Consider the following 19,605-nt stretch of genomic DNA (forward strand, 5'->3'; position numbering starts at 1 on the left):
GGCTCTCAGTGGGAAAACCTAGAGTTGTTTGAACTCTTGGGCAACAAATAAAAAACAACAACAACACATCAAACGTCAGAGATCCCATAACCTTCAACTAGAAAGCAGAAAAAACTCACCCATCAATTACATTCTGCTCACTTCTATATTGTAAATAGAAAATGTGACATGTACTGCTTAGGCAGATTACTTACATGGTGGGCATAGAGTTACCAGATCCTTAATGTTCCAGCCTCTTCAGAATAAAAACAACAAAGACAGTATTTCTATTCCCATCACTTGAGAAAATAGGATTCTAAATTATGTACGAGTCTTACTTTATCTGCTACTGACAAGGCCTGAATGTAGATGGGATCCTGGGGTTTCAAGCAAAATAAACTAAATTTAATATCAGACATATAAGACCTAAATTCATCCAGCTCTCCCAATGCAGTAACTAGATAGTACTAAGCACTGTACCAAGAGAACAAGTTTTAGTTACTTTAGGATCTAAAATCTTGACACTTTGCATTATTATTGCTCTTATTATCAACTTTATTAACAGCCTAGAAAAGGTACCCAAGACGTTTCAGAAAACCTGCTTCTGGTAGAGAGAGAAAATGAGAACCCAACTAAGAAATCAAAATAAAAAGAACAGACTGAACAGATGCTACCAAAACAAATGAAGCAAAGCATATTAAAATCAGTGGTGGATGAAAATGCTTAGCAAGTTAAAAAAGAAAATGAGGCAGTAAATCCACCTTTACCACTTATAACTTCCTCATCTTAAATGAGCAAAACTAGAATACAACTTCTAAATGAGATTCCAAATATCTGCCTCCAGTTTTCAAACATTGCCTATTCTATTTCTAATTGTTTAAGGAAAAATTTAATTGAGGTGTCGCTTCTAAGTCTCAGGCCATCCATGAAATGGCTAAACAATGGCCTTTTTAAAAAAAAAATCCTCACCCAACAATATGATTAGAGAAGAAGAGAGAGAGAGAGAGAGAGAGAGAGAGAGAGAGAGAGAGAGAGAGAGAGAGAGAGAGAGAGAAAGAGAGAAAGAGAGAAAGAGAGAGAAAGAAAGAGAAACATCAATTGGCTGCCTCCCATACACACCCTGACTGGGGACTGAACCCGCAACCTGCAATATTTGTGTGTGTGTGTGTGTGTGTGTGTGTGTGTGTGTGCGCGCGCGCGCGCGCGCGCGCGCGCGCACGAGACAATGCTCCAACCAACTAAGCTACCAGCCAGGGATACAATGGCCTTTTGATAAAGAAGTGGCTTTCAAGGTAATTGCAGAATAATTCTAAATGTGTGAATTATTCATTTTATAGCCCATGTTTAGAGAGAGAAATCTCTACTAGAAATGTAAGTAGGGGTTATTGTACTTATGCTTTCATTTGTTTCTAGAGCACTATGGATGTACGTTTATTTGGGATCTGACTTCCAACATTAAGGCCTGACCTGAGAGTAAGGCTGTCCTTTAGTACCTTTGAAATGGCCTCCTTTGCCACACAAAAGTACATTAACAGGTTGCTGATTGACTGAATGATCTCTGAGATCTACATTCCTTAAATGTAAGCACAGATACTCCACCATGCAAAGTAAGCTGGATAACTAGTTTTAAATTAGCTGGTTTCCCTAGAGCATTAAACTTAATACACCCCACTGAAACTCAGTTGTCTAGAATACCATTTTATAATCAGTGAGAATATCAGCGAGAAAAAGGCAAGCTAGGTTCATAGGCATCACAATATTAATGGCCACACAGAAAATTTAAAATCTTGAAATTCAGGAACTAAACTTTAGGATTATAAATATTAGGAATTACTAATATGAGAACAAAAGAGAGCCACTATGAAATACTTATAAATACTTCAGTCCACCACAGTGAAGAATATCAATTCAATAAATTGATTTAGCAAATGAATGGCTTTTATTTCCTGCCCCTAAGAAATTTTAGAGCAAAAGGCGAGGAGAAAAAAATCAATCATAAAACTGACTTTGCTCACTATGTAAAATGAATCAAGAACTATCACTTGGAATTAACAAAAGGGAAAATAATCTTTTCTCAAAATAGTTGTTTTGAATCTACTCTCCACAAAACTTTTCGTAGGGCAATGTGAGAAGCAGCAGTCCTGGTCACCATTAAACCTCTTTAAAAAGTGAGACCTTGGCTCTCTACTCATCTTCTCTTTATGGGCTGGGCCGCTGGGGGAACAGGGTAACATAGTCCTTCCTTTAAGCAATTTTCAGTCTGGTGGGATTGTATAGTTGGTCTGCTAGCTAGTGAGTATCCCAAACATCTTGTCCTCAACTCATCATTCAAAGATGGAGAAAAATGATATCCTTTTCTCTTAGTGATACACAACATGAACACACATTAATACCAATTCTAACTGCAATGAGATAACACTTAATACCCATTAAGATGGCTTTTATTTAAAAAAAAAAGCAACACAGAAAATGACAAGCATTGCCAAGGATGTGGATAAACTGGAACCTTTATGCAGTGCTGGTGGGTTGTAAAATGGTGGCAGCCACTGTGGAAAATACTATGGTTGTTCCTCAAAAAATTAAAAATAGAATTACCATGTCATCCAGCAATCCTACTTCTGGGGATATACCCAAAATATTAAAAGCTGAACTCAAACAGGTATCAATATGTTGATGTTCATTGTATCATTATTCATATATAACCTAAATGTCTATCAATAGAGGAATGGATAAACACATTCTAATATATACATATATAATGGATATTATTCAGCTTTAAATAGGGAAGGAATTGTGACACATGCTACAACATGGAAGAACCTTGAAGGCATTATGCTAAGTGAAATAAGCCAGACACAAAGGAAAAATATTTTATGACTCTACTTACATTAGGTATCTAGAGTAATAGAATTCATAGAGGCAGGAAGTAAAATGGTGGTTGTGAGGGGCATGGAGAGTTCATGTTTAATGAATAAAAATTTCAGTTTGGGAAGATGAAAAAGTTCTGGAGTTGTATGGTGATATGTTTATACAACAATGTGAATATATTTAATACTGATGAATCATGCACTTAAATTTTATAAAATAGTATTATGTATATTTTACCATATTAAAAATAGTCTACATTTCTAGAAGAGTATATAGAAAGCTTTTATGGGGATTTCCACTGGGATTGAGAAATTTTTACTTTTGCTATGTTGGAATTTTTTTTTTTTGCATATACTTGAGTTATTTTTATTAAAAACAAAACAACCAGAATTAAGTCAACCTTTAACATGGAAATTCCCCTCTTAAAAATTCAGCCTAAGGAAACAATCAGGGAAAGTACCATGATGCATATACAAGAATGTTTCTAATATTAAAAATGTGAAAGCAACCTAAATAGTTGTCAGATGGGAACTAGTTAAATAAATGGTGATTTATCTCTATAATGGAAGACCATGCAGCTATCTGACAGAAAGGGGATTCATAATACATTAGGTTTTAAAAAATGGACAGTTAATATGACCTCATTATTATATAAGGAGGGACATGTGTGCCCTGGCCAGTATGCTCAGTAAATAGAGTGCCGGCCTGTGCTACTAAAGGGTTGAAGATTCAATTACCGGTCAAGGGCATGTATGTGAGTTGCAGGTTTGTTCCCGGCCCCAGTCGGGGCATGTGTGGGAGGCAACCAATTGATATCTCTCTCACAATGATGTTCTCTCTCTCTCTCTCTCTCTCTCTCTCTCTCTCTCTCTCTCTCTCTCTCTCTCTCTCCTTCCCTTCCACTCTCTCAAAAAAATCATGGAAAAAATATCCTTGGGTGAGGAATAACAACACCAAAACAAAGAGACATGTACTATATGCACCTTCTTACTCAGATAAACGTCTGGAAGAATATATCTAAAATGTTAATTATGGTTATTCCTAGATAACAGGATTAAGATAAATTTCTATTTACTTACTCATATACTTTAACTTTGAGTTTTTAATATAATAATTATTGCAAAGAGTTGTAATCAGAGAAGTAAGATAGCTATTTCCATTTTGAGAAACAAACAAGCAAAGGTTTCAGGGATCACTCAACAGTACAATGAGTAGTTTACAGGTCAAAAAACGTTTAAGAGTCCCAGGGGCTACCTTTCCTGTCCTATCTCCAGGCCTCAGCCTAAGAGAGCTACAGAGGCTCCTCAGAGAGAGCCCAATGCTAGCGTTGAGACTTTTCCATAGTTCACTTCTTACAATCAATCAGGCTTTCACTCATTTCCCAGAGTTACCATCTGAATTTGGAATATACCAGTAAATATATAATTCTGATTTCCACTTTTCAAGTCAGGGCTGGGTACTTCAGTTGGTTAGAGCATTGCTCCAATACACCAAGGTTGTGGGTGCGATCTCCAGTCAGGGCAAATACAAGAAGCAACTCATGAACGAATAACTAAGTGAACAACAAATCTCTCCCTTCCTCACTCTCTAAAATAATCAATAGAAAAGAAGTTTGCTGACTTGTACTTTTTAGAATTCAGAATTATGACATCCAGCAATGGTAAGAAATGATAATAATAGCAAACTGAAGCTACCTTTCAACAGGAAAATTCTCTCAGGCCTGCAGATGAATATATATATATTTTTTTATTTTAGCCAACTGCTCCAGGTACTCACATTTTTCTAGGCAAGCAACAAACACTACTAAAAAAGCTTTTCAAGAAGTTCTCCTACTCTTAATGTGTTAAAATATTGTGTTTCCTTTTGTCATGCTATTTTCTTTTCTTTTTTAATTTTAAATAAGTTAAAGCCAACGGGAAAAGACATATGTCTCATCAACTCTCTCCTTTAAATTTTTTTTCAGCAAGGGACAGGAATATGAAAGACATATGACGCACTGTAAGCCTCCCTTATCCTGTGGTTTATTTAGGGAATTTTATTTTGTGTTTAGAAAATGACAGACTTCTGCTTTTAGGAAGACAAATATGAGCAACTCACAGGGAGAAAAGACTACCTATTTATTACTAGCAAACTTGTAGAAAATAAAATAATTTGGTGTCTTTACTCTGTATATGAGCAAAGGAATATGAATGCTCAGTACTACAAAATTAGCCAACAGTCTTTATCTCTATGAACAACAGTTTAACAGCATCCAGATGTCACTACACACAACTTCTCCATTCACAAGGAAAACTCCAGTTGTCCATGCCCCCCAAAACTGAAATGTCCGATAGCTGGCCTGCTCTGTGTGGAACCTGAAGAGCAAGCTGGATTTGTTTAGTGCACTAACATCTGTAATTGCTAAACATCTCAGTGACATGGTGTAACAGTTACTGCTTGTACAAACTGCCCATCTAAATTACTCTCGGCAGTGTGAGCACATGAAAACCCACAACACTGAGGAATTGGAAACATCTGTAAAAATTAATGGCCGAATTGAGCAAAGGGGCGGGGGGTGGGGGATTAAAACAGCTAAATAGTTCCAGTGCAACATTTGACTTTAGAAAATAATCTTCCACTTTTAGATTACTTCCCCCTCTGTGAGGAATCCTAGTTGGCATACACTTCATTTTACCCCACCAATGCAAACCCATTACAAGTCTCATTACAAAATAGTACAGGTAAGATACAAGGTTAAGGGGATTTACTACATCTCTAAAAGCAGAAAAAGAAATACCTCTTCTCCCATCATGCAGTCAGCCTCCTCTCTTCAGTTTGAAAAGGTCCCAGAACTGCACTGGAACCTCCCACTTCCTTCCAACAGCCAAAGGCACGGAGTCTGAAGGGCCCAGCCTAACCCTGAGTCATACTTGGGACCAAATGAGCAATGGGAAGAACAAAGCTCACATTTGTTTATGGTTCAGGAAGCCAGGGCCGATTCATGGCTTGGGTGGCTTCGAGAGAAGTCCTCCTCCCTCGCCTACGTTACTGCAGGAATCTAGGCTGCCTCCTGGGACCCACAGGTGTGACCATTTGGACAAGGAACTCACTGAAGGAGTATTTATTTGGCAGGACCTAGCAACCCCTTCTGTTTAAAAATGTCAGAGAGAAAATAAAAAGCCCACTATATTTCAAAAGATAATATGATTGGGGAGTGAAAGATATCTAGGATATGGTTTGTATATATGTCCATTGTGAAAATGCCTGTATTTTAGAGAAATAGAAGTAGTTGTACTACACAAAAATTATTCATTCAGAAAAGAAAAGAAGAAGAAGAAGAAGAAGAAGAAGAAGAAGAAGAAGAAGAAGAAGAAGAAGAAGAAGAAGAAGAAAAAGAAGGAGGAGGAGGAAGAGGAGGAGGAGGAGGAGGAGGAGGAGGAGGAGGAGGAGGAGGAAGAGGGGGGGAGGAGGAGGAGGGGGGGGGAGAAGGAAAACAGTCATGGCTTTATAGAAACACTTCCCCTAGGAAAAATACAAAAAGATTGTTGCCAGCCATGCCATCAATAGTATCCTAACAGATTGCAATGAAATATTTAAATAGCAATATTGGTTTTTTGTATTTTTTTTTCACCAATTGAGATACCATTTTAAGCGCCATTTCAATGAGTTGGAGCCAGTGGTTAAGACAGCAAATTCTAGAGCCAGAGAGTCTGAGATCAAAATTCCAGCTTAGCCACTTCCTAGTTGTGTGATACTGGACAATTTATTTAACCTCTGCACCTCTGTTTCCTTATCTATAATATGGAGATAATAGCACCAGCATATAGGGTTGCCTGGAAACTTAAATATGTAATAGAAGTAAAATGTTTATAAAAGTACCAGGCACACAATAAGCAACCTATTAGCCAATAGTACAAATTCAGAATGGCTCACAAATCAAGATATTATGTCAATAGTAGCCTTACCACGTTTCTTATATACTTTGACTCTAATGATCTATTTCAGTTATTAATTGTGGTTAATTTTTACATTTTTAATGAAACTCACTTAAAAATAATTTATTCCTTATTTATTAACTGTTTGCACTGTATCCTATTCTGCAGGGGGCTTTGAATAAGATGCTGTCCCAGTCCTCAAGAAAATTTGCAATGTGCTTTGGTAACTAAGACACTGACCTGTTTATATAACACAGAAGAAAACAAATGTGGGAGAAGTCACCAGGCAGTAATGGCAAGTGTGATACAAGTGCTACAGAATTAGCATTTGGAATTTAGAGGACAGATAAGAAATCATCCTATCAAAACATAATTTGAATGACAGAACAGACGAATAGCCTGTGAAGAAATCCAAATAATTTATGTAGATATTCTCCCTAAAGGAGGTGAGCATAACTCCCTACTCCTTTAGTGTGAGATACATATAGTAATTTCTTTTTAAAGAGTCAAATATAGTCAGAAAGAATTTATGCACCCCTGTGTTCATAGCAGCACAATTTACAATAGCTACAATCTGGAAACAGCCCAAGTGTCCATCAGCAGATGAGTAGATTAAAAAGCTGTGGTACATTTATACCATGGAATATGCAGCAGCGAAAAGGGATCTCTTATCCTTTGGGACAGCATGGAGGGACCTGGAGAGTATTATGCTAAGATAAATAAGCCAGTCAGAGAAAGACAAGTATCACATGATCTCACTCATATGTGGAATCTAATGAACAAAATAGATCCAGAGATATAGAAGCATGGAACAGATTGTTGAATTTCAGTGGGAAGGCAGGGGTGTGTGTGTGGATGGAAGAAAAGAGATCAACTTGTATGCATATATGCATAACCCATGGACATAAACAATAGGGTGGTGAGGGCCTGGGGTGGGCGGCGGGGGTAGGTGAGAAGTGGTCAAGGGGGAAAAAGGGGGACATAAGTAATACTTTCAACAATAAAGATTTTTTTTTAAAGAATCGAATGTAGAAGAGAAGTAAAAACAGAACAACTTTACAGTGGAGAAACCTGACAGACACTACTTCAACCAGGTGACCAAGGTTAACATCAACAGGAAGAAGTCATGCTGCTGATACCAGGGTCCCTTGACATGACATGATGAGAATGGCACTTCACCTCTGTAGTCTTTTTCCTCAAAACCCATTACTTCAATCTACTGGTAATCATGCTAAAAACATCAGACAAATGTTAATTTAAGGACATTCTGCAAAACTCTTCAAAATTGCCAAGGTTACCAAGAATATGGAAAGTCTGAGAAACTGTCACAGCCAAGAGGAGCCTAAGGAGACAGGGTGACTATCCTGGATGGGATCTTGAAACAGGAAAAGGAAATCAGGTAAAAACTAAGGAAATCTGAATAAAGATGAACTTCAGTTAATAATCATGTATTGATATTAACTAGATCATTAGTTGTGACAAATGTACCATATTAATGTGAGATGTTAACAATAGAGGAAACTGAGTGTATGGTATGTGGAAACTCTACAGTGCCTTCACAACTTTTCTATAAATCTAAAACTATTAGAAAATTTTAAAGTTTATTTAAAACTAATTATGAAGACAAGCTTGCTGAATATATATATATATATATATATATATATATATATATATAAACATATATGTGATATATAGACATATATGATTATGTTCATGAGTATATGTATATAAATGTATTTAGCAATGCTCTCGCAACTAAATTTATTTTTATTATCTCTATATATTGTACTTAGCCTATCTATTAACAAGAGTTGAATGCTGACTCCTAGCGTTTTGCTTTCCATAATACACAAAGGAGTTTTCTTTGAAAGAAAACTTGGCTTGTCTGTCAGTTCTGCTGCCAAACTGGGCTAGGGCAGCCCAACTCAAAGACTGAGCATGAGGTGGGTCCATCTGCCCCTTTCCAAGAGCTACTAGAAGTTCCTGGTGCCTGGCCAATTAGTCATCAACCACAAAGCCTCATGGCTGGCAACTCTCCCAGCTACTTCCTCTCTGATCTCCACTCCACAATGCCGGGCACCTCCCAGTTATCTCTCCAAAGTGCCAATCTGATCAAGCCACTGCCCTACAGAACTCCTCCACCAACTCACCAGCCCACCCAGAAGAAGTAAAGCTTGTGAATGAGCTGGCAGAGCCTAGGGAGAGAGGGTCCACATCCCCTCCAACTGCTTACCTCCACCACCATCACGTCCCCTACACTCTAGCCAAACCCAACCCTTCTCCATAACCATGCTCTCTCTCTATTTATGCACGCACTGCAAGTACCATGAATTCCCATTTATCTCTTAACATGTTGCTCAAATACGATTTTCCTTGAAAAAAATCTCTCTGATACACCATCCTTTCCCTTTAAGAAAGTTAGTAGATCCTTCTTCTCTATCTTCTGATACTTTGGACATACTAGTGTGTTTGCTAGCCCATTCCCCTGCATCATAATGACTTTTATACATACACATTTCTGTCTCATGTAGTGCCAATCCAAAGCACCAAATGGGAGGTTTTATATAACAGCTGATCCAAGGTGTGATGTGGAGGTGTTAACTCCATTCCAATTAACTAATCCAGACCCACCCCTCTCCCAAATAAATAACCTGCCAGGTAAAAAATATGCATGTATTATGCTAATACTACAGCATCCAAACATGCCATCGAACCAGTCCCTTTAAAAATAGATTGCCACTCCTTAGCTCATTTGTCTAGAAATTCCAGAGCTGCCACTGCTGATCCATAAAAGGCATTCAGTAAAGCTTCAGTAAATGAATAAATGAGCCAATTAATTAACAAATGGAAGAGTGAATCTGTAGCCAGACCACAAGCACACACCAAACAGAATGAGTCCTCCTTTATAATTTTGATTGGATTGGGACAAAACAATTATAGTTATAGTCATGTATCCAGTCCACAAATATTTCCTGAGGGACAACTATAATTTAACAATGATTTTCAATAAATTATAAATACAATAGTGATTAACACAGACAAGGTCCAATATCACAGCATTTAATTTCTAATGGCTGATATTTAAGACTTAGTGATGTCTAACCAACCTCTATCACAGTTATAGTGAAATTCAATCTTACTTCTCTGAGTTTGAAATTTTTCATAATAAAAAGTTAAAATAATATTCTAGAAACTATGGTGCTGTTTACAGGCACTCCTGTTCTAATAATCAGAAGGGCAACAATGATAACTGAATGCTATTCAAGTGATTATTACATGCCAGGTACTTTTCTGCCCATTTTACATGTTACTTAATCTACATAACAACCATATAGGATAGGTCTTCTTGGTATTCTAATTTTACAGATGAGGAATCTAAAGCACAGAGTACTTAAGTAATTTGTCCCAGGAAGAGTCAGAGTTGGGATCTGGACCCAGGAAGTCTGGCCTATATGCTTAATTACTATACTCCTAAAACCACAGTTTGAAGGCCTTCTGAAAATATGATTCTTCGCTGTAATTAAACATTTCTTAGAAAATATTCTATGCTGAGTGCTTTAGAAAGTATATGTTGGCATATATAAAACAGTAAATAGCACTTAACATGCCAACGAATAACCCTGTAATTCTTTTTCCAGTTCCCCTTCCATACAAATGCCCATCTCCTTACTTTTCCTACATAAGGAAAGGTAACAGAGACACTCTGGGAAAAGATACCAGATAAACTTCAGTCTGAAAATCCCAGACAGTTCATTTAGCCCAGGCAATGAGTGGTGATTATCTTAATACCCGTGCACATTAAAATCCATGGATTTTCCAACTGCTCCAACTGCTCAAGAGATGTCAAATAGTCTTTTTTTTTTAAAAAAAAAACATTTAATCACCTTTATTTATTTATTCTTTGTTTGTTTTTATTGATCTCACCCAAGGATATTTTTCCATTGATTTTTTTTTTTTTTTTTTTTAGAGAGAGAGAGAGAATGGAAGAGAGAGGGAAAGACAGAGAGAAACATCGATGTGAAACATCGATTGGTTGTCTCCTGCAGGAGCCCTGCCCAGGGCCTGCCCAGGCCGGGGAGGAGCCTGCAACCAAGGTACATGCCCTTGACCAGAATCAAGTCAGGGACCCCTTGGTTCACAGGCTGATGCCAAACTGGCTAGGGCGATGTCACATAGTCTTATTTTTCAAGCAAAAGAAGGGACATCCAATACTATAGGTCTCAGATACTCACAAGTTTTTTATCCAGTTGTGCTTCATTAGTCAAAGAATATCTAGTTGGCTCCTGGAGACTCCCCAGATTTATTTCTAGTCTTTGAAAAATTACACACATACTAGTAAATCTCTCATTTTTAAGGAACTAAACTAATCACTTTTAATGTTTAAATGTTTTAATTTTACTTAACTATACAACTTGATGAATATTTTACTAAAATGAATAAAAAGACTGCCTGAGATATATATGAACATATTAAAATTTATCTTACTGTAATTTGGCTGATTAAAAAATGATTAGTAGCTCACTTATATACGATTTTAATTCTAATTCCCTGTTACAAGTAAAAGCTACAATGTTGATATTATAAAGACATTAATTTGTATGACTGTGAATCTATACATGAGATTCAAGATGATTAGAGTTAAAAAAAGAGACTGTCACAAACATAGTGTTTGGTTGTGAAATATAATTAAAAATGTAGAAAGAAACCAGAATTATTTCAAGAGAGATATCAAAAGTTATTAATGGAAATCAGTTATGACAGAAAGACCATGAGAAAGGGGCTTATCCAAAGGAATCCAATAGAGTAAACAACCAACCTGGGAAAATGTATTTTCCAATCCGGCTACTTGAAGAGTCCCAGCCCAAAAGACTGTTTTTCCCAATAACTAAGGAGAGTCTTGGCATTGAATGAGCTGGCACTGCAAAGCCAGGATTATTCTATATAAAGACATGTTAGATAAGGTCCTGGGACTTACCTGAGTACCTGTAATTTACCCACCCATACGTAACACCGGACACTCCTTTCCCCAAGTGTTTGGCCAGGAGTGTCATCTGAGTCACTAGTACAAAGGAAGGAGTTTAGAAACATAGTGGGGCCAGCCTGGAATAACAGGGAAGTATGCTGATAAGGAAACTCCCTCTTAGGTCCAAAGATAGGAGACAGAAAGAACCAGCCATATTCATGATGATAATGTCCTGTGTGTGTTGCCTTCTTCCAACCCACTCTTTAGACTGATGACTCCCAAACCTACATCTGTAGTTTCTTCCTGATCACCAGACTTATTTATCCAACTGCCTGCTGGATGCTTTCACTTGATAGTCCCACAAGTATCTCAAAATCCAGCTAGTCTAAGACTAAATCTGTTAAACTTATAGTCTAAGGCTATAAGTTTCTGTTAAATAAATTATGACCTTCCTCCCAAAGTCTTTGTCCTCCACTGTTCTTTAATAAGGGAATGATACTACCATCCAACCAGCTGGTTAAGCCAGTTGTCCAAGGTATCATTTCAAGTCATTACTCTCCTTTATCCCCCCTCCACATAACAAACTTCTTGATTCTACCTTCAAAATATTCCCCCAAACTACCTAGGACAACAGTTCAAAGTGGTTAAGAGAGAAAATGTCCTTCTCTTATCTTGACATTTCCTGCCAGGAAGAGGGAGTCCAAACGGACATTCTCTGGACACTTTTGGCATTTGGACACAATTGGACACTACTAGAACTGTTTTCCCCCTTATTCACTCTTTCCTGGGAGAGTGGAATGACTTATCTAAAAGTTGAATTTGTAAAAAATAAACTGGGCGTGCTCAGCTCAGATCAGCTCTTCTTCTTTCCTCCTCTTAGAAGTTGGCCTTGTCTGTTCTTCCCCAAGGGGCAGGTCCTTCTATGTCACATGGGTCTGCCCTAGGAGACTGGGTGGGTGAGTGTGTTTAATCCTAAGGATCAGCTGATAGGCCCATTTGGCTCTCACACTAATCTACTGCATATCATCCAACTTTACCTTCAACAATAAAAAACATCTATAATAATAAAAACATAATATGCTAATTAGACCGGACATCCTTCAGGATGAAGCCAGGGTTGTGAGGAAAGCCTGGGTCCCTGGTGCCTGCCAGTGACTGGAGGGAAACCCAGGTGCCAGGTGCCAGAGGGAAGCTGGTGCTGGCAGCCAGGGGAAAGAAGGCCTACTCTTGCACAAATTTCGTGCATTGGGCCTCTAGTTGCAGTATAAAATAGGTAGAGAAGATACACAAATTGTAAGTGTACAGTTTAAGGAATTTAAACAAAGTGAAACAAGACCTACATAAATAGAGAAATATACCATGTCCATTTTCCCCCAAAGTATCTACAGAGTCAACACAAACCCAATAAAATCTCAGGTTTTGTTGTTGTTGTTGTTGTTTATTTTTTGTTTGTTTGTTTGTTTGTGGGCGGGCACGGGATTGACAAGCTGATTATAAAATTTGTGTGAAATTACAAGGAGCCAAGAATAGCCAGGGAAAAACTGAAGAGGAGAAACAAAAATTGAGGACTTACACTGCCAGTTATGAAGACTGACTATAAAGCTACAGTAATTAAAGTAGTATAGAATGGGTACAAGTACAAACAGACCAACAGAGCAGAGTCCGGAAATGGACCCACACATACACAGCCACTTGAATTATGACAAAGGTGCAGCACAGAAAGGACAATATTTTCGATAAACAGTGCTGAGTCAACTGGATAGCCATATTAAAAAGATGAGCGCAAGTAGCCCAAACCGGTTTGGCTCAGTGGATAGAGTGTCGGCCTGCGGACTCCAGGGTCCCAGGTTCGATTCCAGTCAAGGGCATGTACCTGAATTGCGGGTACGTCCCCAGTAGGGGGTGTGCAAGAGGCAGCTGATCGATGTTACTCTCTCATCGATGTTTCTGGCTTTCTATCCCTCTCCCTTCCTTTTTGTAAAAAATCAATAAAATATATATATATATATATTTTTTTTTTTAAAAGATGAGCGCAAGTAATATTTTGATTCTCCATCCACTGATTCATCTTATTCATTAATTGGTTTAGAACTTAGATTGGAGGAATTTATTGGGAGAGCCACTATAAATTTCTGTTAGCCTCTCTCCTGAATTTTAGTTAGCATGTCTTCTGTAATCCACTCCTCCCTCTGTAGCTTAGAATATTTTCTCTAAACCGCCTATTAGATCATGTTACTCTTGTGCTGAAAATAGTTCCCCATTGATAGCTCCCTATTGTTCTTTAGATCGAGTCTAAACTCCACATGTCTTACCAGGCCTTTCCTAATCTAGACCCTGCTTCTTTCTCCATTTCCCCACTTCCTGTTGGAACCTTGACACATGCTCTGTGCCATTTCTTTTCCCCTTCAAAGCATTTATACATGTTGCTCTTCTCACTTCGATAATTCTAAGCTCCTTTCCTTGATGAATGTCTACTGGACCCATGAGTCTCAACCTAAACATTACTTCCGGTAGGCATGAAAAACATCACTTACTATGGCTCTAAACATAACTTCCTGGAGGAAGTGGATACCCACACACATGAGCATGTACTCTCCAGCCTCCCTAACAAGTCACCACTTCCTGCCACGTCTGAGGGCTCCTACAGAATAGCACTATGCTCTCAGCCTGATCACAGAATTCCCCACACTGTGCTATTGTTTGCTTTTCTACAGCTCTCTGAGGGGCGGCAACCAGGTCTTGTTCACCACTGTGTACATAGTACCAAGCATATAGTGAGCACTTAGAAAATACTAGTTGAAATGAATTACCTTTGTAATTTTGAAGTATTTTTAGCTATATAACTGTTTTAAAAGTCCTATGAGTTAGGATAGGTATAAAGAGTATTCCCATTTTACAGATGGCTTTGTTGAGGCTAAGTGACTTTGTCAAGGCCAACCAGCTAGGACAATGGTGCTATGCCTTTCTAATATTACGATATTTAACTGATTCATCTATAGTTACACTGTATTTTTTCCCATTATTTGGATATAATACATACTTACCTTTGGGCTTAGTTTAAATGGCACATTTGCCAAGTTTCTTTTTTTTAATCTTTTATCAAGGGAATTTTCTAACATATATAAAAATATAGTGTAATAAACCCCCATGTAGCACCGCTGAGTTTCAATAATTATCAACTCATAACCAATCTTGTTTACTCTGTGCCCCACCCTCCCATCTTTTATCTACTGGAAGAAAAATCCCATACATTAAATAATTTAATGTGCAAATATTTCAGTTAAATGGTTCAGTAAATAAATCATTCATAGATATATCTCATTGATAGTATTAAAAAGACTCATAAATGGGGTTCTTCCTTATAGCTCAATAGGAGAAGCAAGAATACTCATTATTTATTATTGGGGGGTGGAAAGTGTTGTGAAGTCTCTCTCCTGGGTGTAGAATCATCAGCATTCAAGCTCTCTGGGTGAGAGATGTGAATTAAGGCATAGATAAGATCAGCACAAAATTAACTCCGAAAAATGGATCTCAAAACTTGGCCACCTTGAATGAAAAATATAATATGATGCTTGCAGCTGGTAGCAATTATCTGATTCCTTTTTTCCTTCATCCAAGTTATCACACCAGCCATGTCAGAAGGCCAACTACCCCAACCTGTGTGAAAGACCTGCCTGGGCCTCACCTAACAAATGCTGTCACATGACATTTAATTTGTCCCTCTATAAAATCAACAGTGAGCTCAATTTTCAAAGGAAATTTCCTTCCTTAAACACGAATGTTGGACACAAAACCATCTCAAACGCGATGGGAACCAGGTTGTGCACTAGTAAAATATGATCACACTCATCAGCTCTCATGCCAAGTTGTGCAATAACATAATGGGTCCATAAATCTATGCAACAATGGGGGGTGGACAGAGTTTTAAATCCTCTTAGAAACTGTAAAAATTGTCCACAGCCAGTAAAGCAGGCTGGGAAGTTTATGTTTTCCCCAGAGGCTGCACCATAAGAAGCAGGTTAAGGTTGCTGCCAGCACATGGTTCATTCTGTAAACAAATCATGAATCAAGATACACACATGAGCCGAAGCCGGTTTGGCTCAGTGGAAGAGCGTCGGCTTGGGGACTGCAGGGTCCCGGGTTCGATTCCGGTCAGGGCCATGTGCATTGGTTGCGGGCACATCCCCAGTGGGGGGTGCGCAAGAGGCAGCTGGTCGATGTTTCTCTCTCATCAACATTTCTAACTCTCTATCCCTCTCAATTCCTCTCTGTGTAAAATCAATAAAATATATTAAAAAATACAAAAAAAAAGATACACACATGAGTGTATATATATATATATATATATATTTTACTCTGATGAAGTTAACATCATATGTTTCCAAGACCAAGGCAATAAATAAATCTATCTGTTCCACAAAGATGCAGTGAACCATATAGTCACTATGTTTTCAACTATATAATGATTATATTATTTCCCTAGCCTCCTCATTTCATAAATGTCTGTAATCTCTAAAGTGCCATGTTAATACAGTTTTAATATTATTCAACTAATATTTACTGAGCACCCACTATGTGCCACACACTGCTGTAAACGCATAGCATACATCAGTGAACAAACAAATAATAAACATAAAAAACATGATTATTATTTTAGAAGGGGGGTATATGCTTTGGAAAACAAAACAAAATGCAATACAAGTAATTGGGATGGGCTAAAAGGGCAGGTTTCAGACTGAGTAGGCCAGGGCAGGCCTCATTGAAAAGGTGAGGTCTGAGCCAAGTTCCCTGGAAAGAGAGGCAGGACACTGGATGGGCAGGTGGAAGTAGAGTGTCCAGGCACTCCGTGGCAAAGATCCTCAAGGAGGAGTGTGTGTGGCATGTTTAAGGAAGAGAAAAGGGGCTGGGATAGATTAAGTGAGGGAAGGGAATTGAGTCAATGGTCAGGGTCATTTCAATTACTAGGACATGAAGAAAACCCGCATACATCATTCCTTCCCAAGATGGGGACTTGCTCTTTTGTAAATATTTACAGGAATCTCAAAGTGATCATGTGAAATTGAAATGAGCTCACAAGCTGAGATACTACAAACTTGATTACTCAAAGAAACAATACTAGCTTGGAGAAGTTCAACAAAAGAAGATTTTAAATAAAAGTCTTTAATTTCTAAACATCTGTCCTTTCCACCTTCTTCATAGGGTATTAAATGAATATCTACTGATGGTATTAAGTGTCCAAAAGTTTCCTTTTCAGATTCTGTTTTTAATTCATGACACCAGGCATGGTTGCTGGGAAATAGTGGGGAGGGTGGTGAATGGAAGTTCTACAGCTGCAGAAAATGATGCAGCTTTAAAAAAATTTCATCTCATCAAAAAATGAACAATATTTAAAACCTACCAATAAAGCTGCATAAGAAATCTTTCCAATGCCCTATCCCCCCCCAGCCTGCCAGCACAAACATCAAAGCAAACATTTCAGCACTAAATCGAATTAACAAACATTCCTCAAGCACAGCACAAGTGTAGCTTATTACTATCTGGAAAATTCCACAGTATTTATCAAATCCCAAGCAAGGCTACGGTGCTTAGAAGTGTACCACAGTAGACGTCATTAACAGCCACAAGTATGATGGTTCTGGGTGTGTTGCTGTGGCAACCGCGTACTCAGCAGCAACACACTGTCTGCTTCTTGCCAACCCAGAACCAGAGGCAGAAGGCAAAAGCCAACTTCCTGATGGTAACAACCCAGGGAGTCACAGCATGGGCCATCAACATCTTTCACACACGCGGGAGACTTCCTTTAGGCAGTCCGAAATCATTCCCACCTAACTCTTAAACAAAAAAGGCACAGCCCCCTTTCTCAACTGAACCAGGCAACACTCCAAGCACAAAGTATCAGAGAAATGTACAAGGAGAGGAGAAAAATTGGGGAGTGCTTAAAAAATATCAAGGCCATCTGTTCAGCTGTGTCCAGCATGAGGGCCATTTCTGGGGAGAAAAATGGAGAAGTGCTGGTCCATTTGAAAAATCAAACTGGGAAACATTCCAGAGCTAGGAGATCAGTAAGAAAAGCAGCAGCAAGTGGAATAAGTCAGTCAGAGAAAGACAAATTCCATATGATTTCACTTATACGGAAAACTAAAAGAACAAAGTAAATGAACAAACAAAATAGAAACAGACTCAGACAAAAAGAACAGACTGATGGTTGCCAGAGGGAAGAGGGTATAGGGAACTAGGTGAAAAAGGTGAAGGGATTGAGAAGTAGATTGGTAGTTATAGAATAGCCACTAAGATGTAAAGTACAGCATAGGGAATATCCTATATAATAAAAGCCTAATATGCTAAGTGTCCGGTAGTCCATTCAGCCAATGAAAGCATAATATGCTAATGTGATGGTAAGGCAGCTCAACCACTTGCTATGACATGCACTGATTACTAGGGGGCAGGTGCTCCAACTGGTAGGTTAGCTTGCTGCTGGGGTCCCGCCAATTAGGACTGAACGAGATGGGCCAGACATACCCTGGAGCCCTCCCGAGGTGCCTCCCCAGCTGGTCAACCTCCCACGTCCCTCCCTGGCCCTGATTGTGCACTGGTGGGGTCCCTCAGCCTGGCCTGTGCCCTCTCGCAATCTGGTCTTAGGGACTACCACTCCACCCTGAGTGCACAGATTTCATGCACCGGGCTTTTAGTAGTCAATAATATTCTAACAACTCTGAATGGTGCCAGGTGGATACTGGAAATATCAGGGGGAACACTTTGTAAAGTATATGCTTGTCTAACCACTTTGCTGTACACTGAAACTAATTCAAAATAAGATGAATGTCAACTGTAATTGAATACTATGCTGCCATAAAAAAGAAGGAATTCTCATCATTTGCAGCAACCTGGATGGAATTGGAGAACATCATGCTGAGTGAAATAAGTCAATCAATGAAAGAGAAACACCACATGACCTCACTCATTTGTGGATAATAAAGAGCATTATAAACTGATGAACCAAAAGATAGATATAGAGACAGTAAAGCAACAAGCAGATTGTCAAATTACAGCGGGGAGGGGAGGAAGATCTGGGGGAGATAATAGATCAACCGAAGGACTTGTATACATGCATATTAAGTACAACCAATGGACATAAAACTATGGGGAGGGAGGGGATATGGGGGAGGGAGGGAGGGGAGCAAAAAAACCATTAAAATATGTAAAAAAAATTAATATTAATTAAAAAAAATAAAAAACAAAACAAACAAACAAAAAAGAAAATTTAAATTAATAAAAAGAAAAGCAGAAAACTCAAGCATGAGCCTTTGGAGGAAAGCTATTTCCACACAGAGGGATTATGTGTAAAGGGAAGCAGGCCAACAGCTAGTATCTGAGGACACTGAAACCCCAAAAGAAGCACAGGACATCTCAGACGCCACACCCTACAAAGTACTTTTGGATATTCCACATGATGTTGAAATGAAAGAGAAACTGTTGAACGTACCTTTTCCACAGGCAGAAAGTCATTGTCTACTTCAATCGACCTTGGTCTTAGCTTTATTGGCTTGTCTTTGAAAATATCTCCAAAACCCACTCCCTTAACTTTCTTCGGCTGGATTGCGGCAGTTGCAACTGTCCCATTGGCACCTTCCGATTTGGTACTGCTCGAGTCACCCCCATCACTCTCAGAGCCTGTGGTTTCCCTTAAACCTGTGGAGAGGAGGGGGGAGCAGGAGAGAAATGGCTCAGAAAAGCAGTCATAGCCAGGAAACTCCTCAAAGCCAGCCAGGAACCACCTTTAAAAGAGTTACTGGGTACAGGATAACTTTCACTTGTTAGTGTTGGATATATTGAGTTTGGGTAACTCTGATTTTGTTTGATCTCTCTGCCTCCCCCTTTAAT

The 19,605-nt window shown here is 38.6% G+C and overlaps 1 protein-coding gene across 12 annotated transcripts in view; it reads right to left on the minus strand.

Moving 5' to 3' along the window:
* Window positions 1-19,605, minus strand: part of SH3KBP1 (SH3 domain containing kinase binding protein 1) — a 342,524-nt gene that overhangs the window by 123,918 nt on the left and 199,001 nt on the right. For 10 of the 12 annotated variants that reach the window (XM_045582309.1, XM_045582310.1, XM_036439673.2 and 7 more), the window contains one exon: window positions 19,208-19,413. In XM_045582309.1, coding sequence (XP_045438265.1) covers window positions 19,208-19,413 — 206 coding nt within the window. Of the gene's footprint in view, window positions 1-5,623; window positions 5,770-19,207; window positions 19,414-19,605 lie in introns of those variants that run through there. The other 2 variants (XM_045582313.1, XM_036439681.2) reach the window with 1 other exon arrangement.

This window comes from Pipistrellus kuhlii, unplaced genomic scaffold (genome assembly GCF_014108245.1).
Source record: "Pipistrellus kuhlii isolate mPipKuh1 unplaced genomic scaffold, mPipKuh1.p scaffold_m20_p_16, whole genome shotgun sequence".
In the NCBI taxonomy this organism is placed as follows: Eukaryota; Metazoa; Chordata; class Mammalia; order Chiroptera; family Vespertilionidae; genus Pipistrellus; species Pipistrellus kuhlii.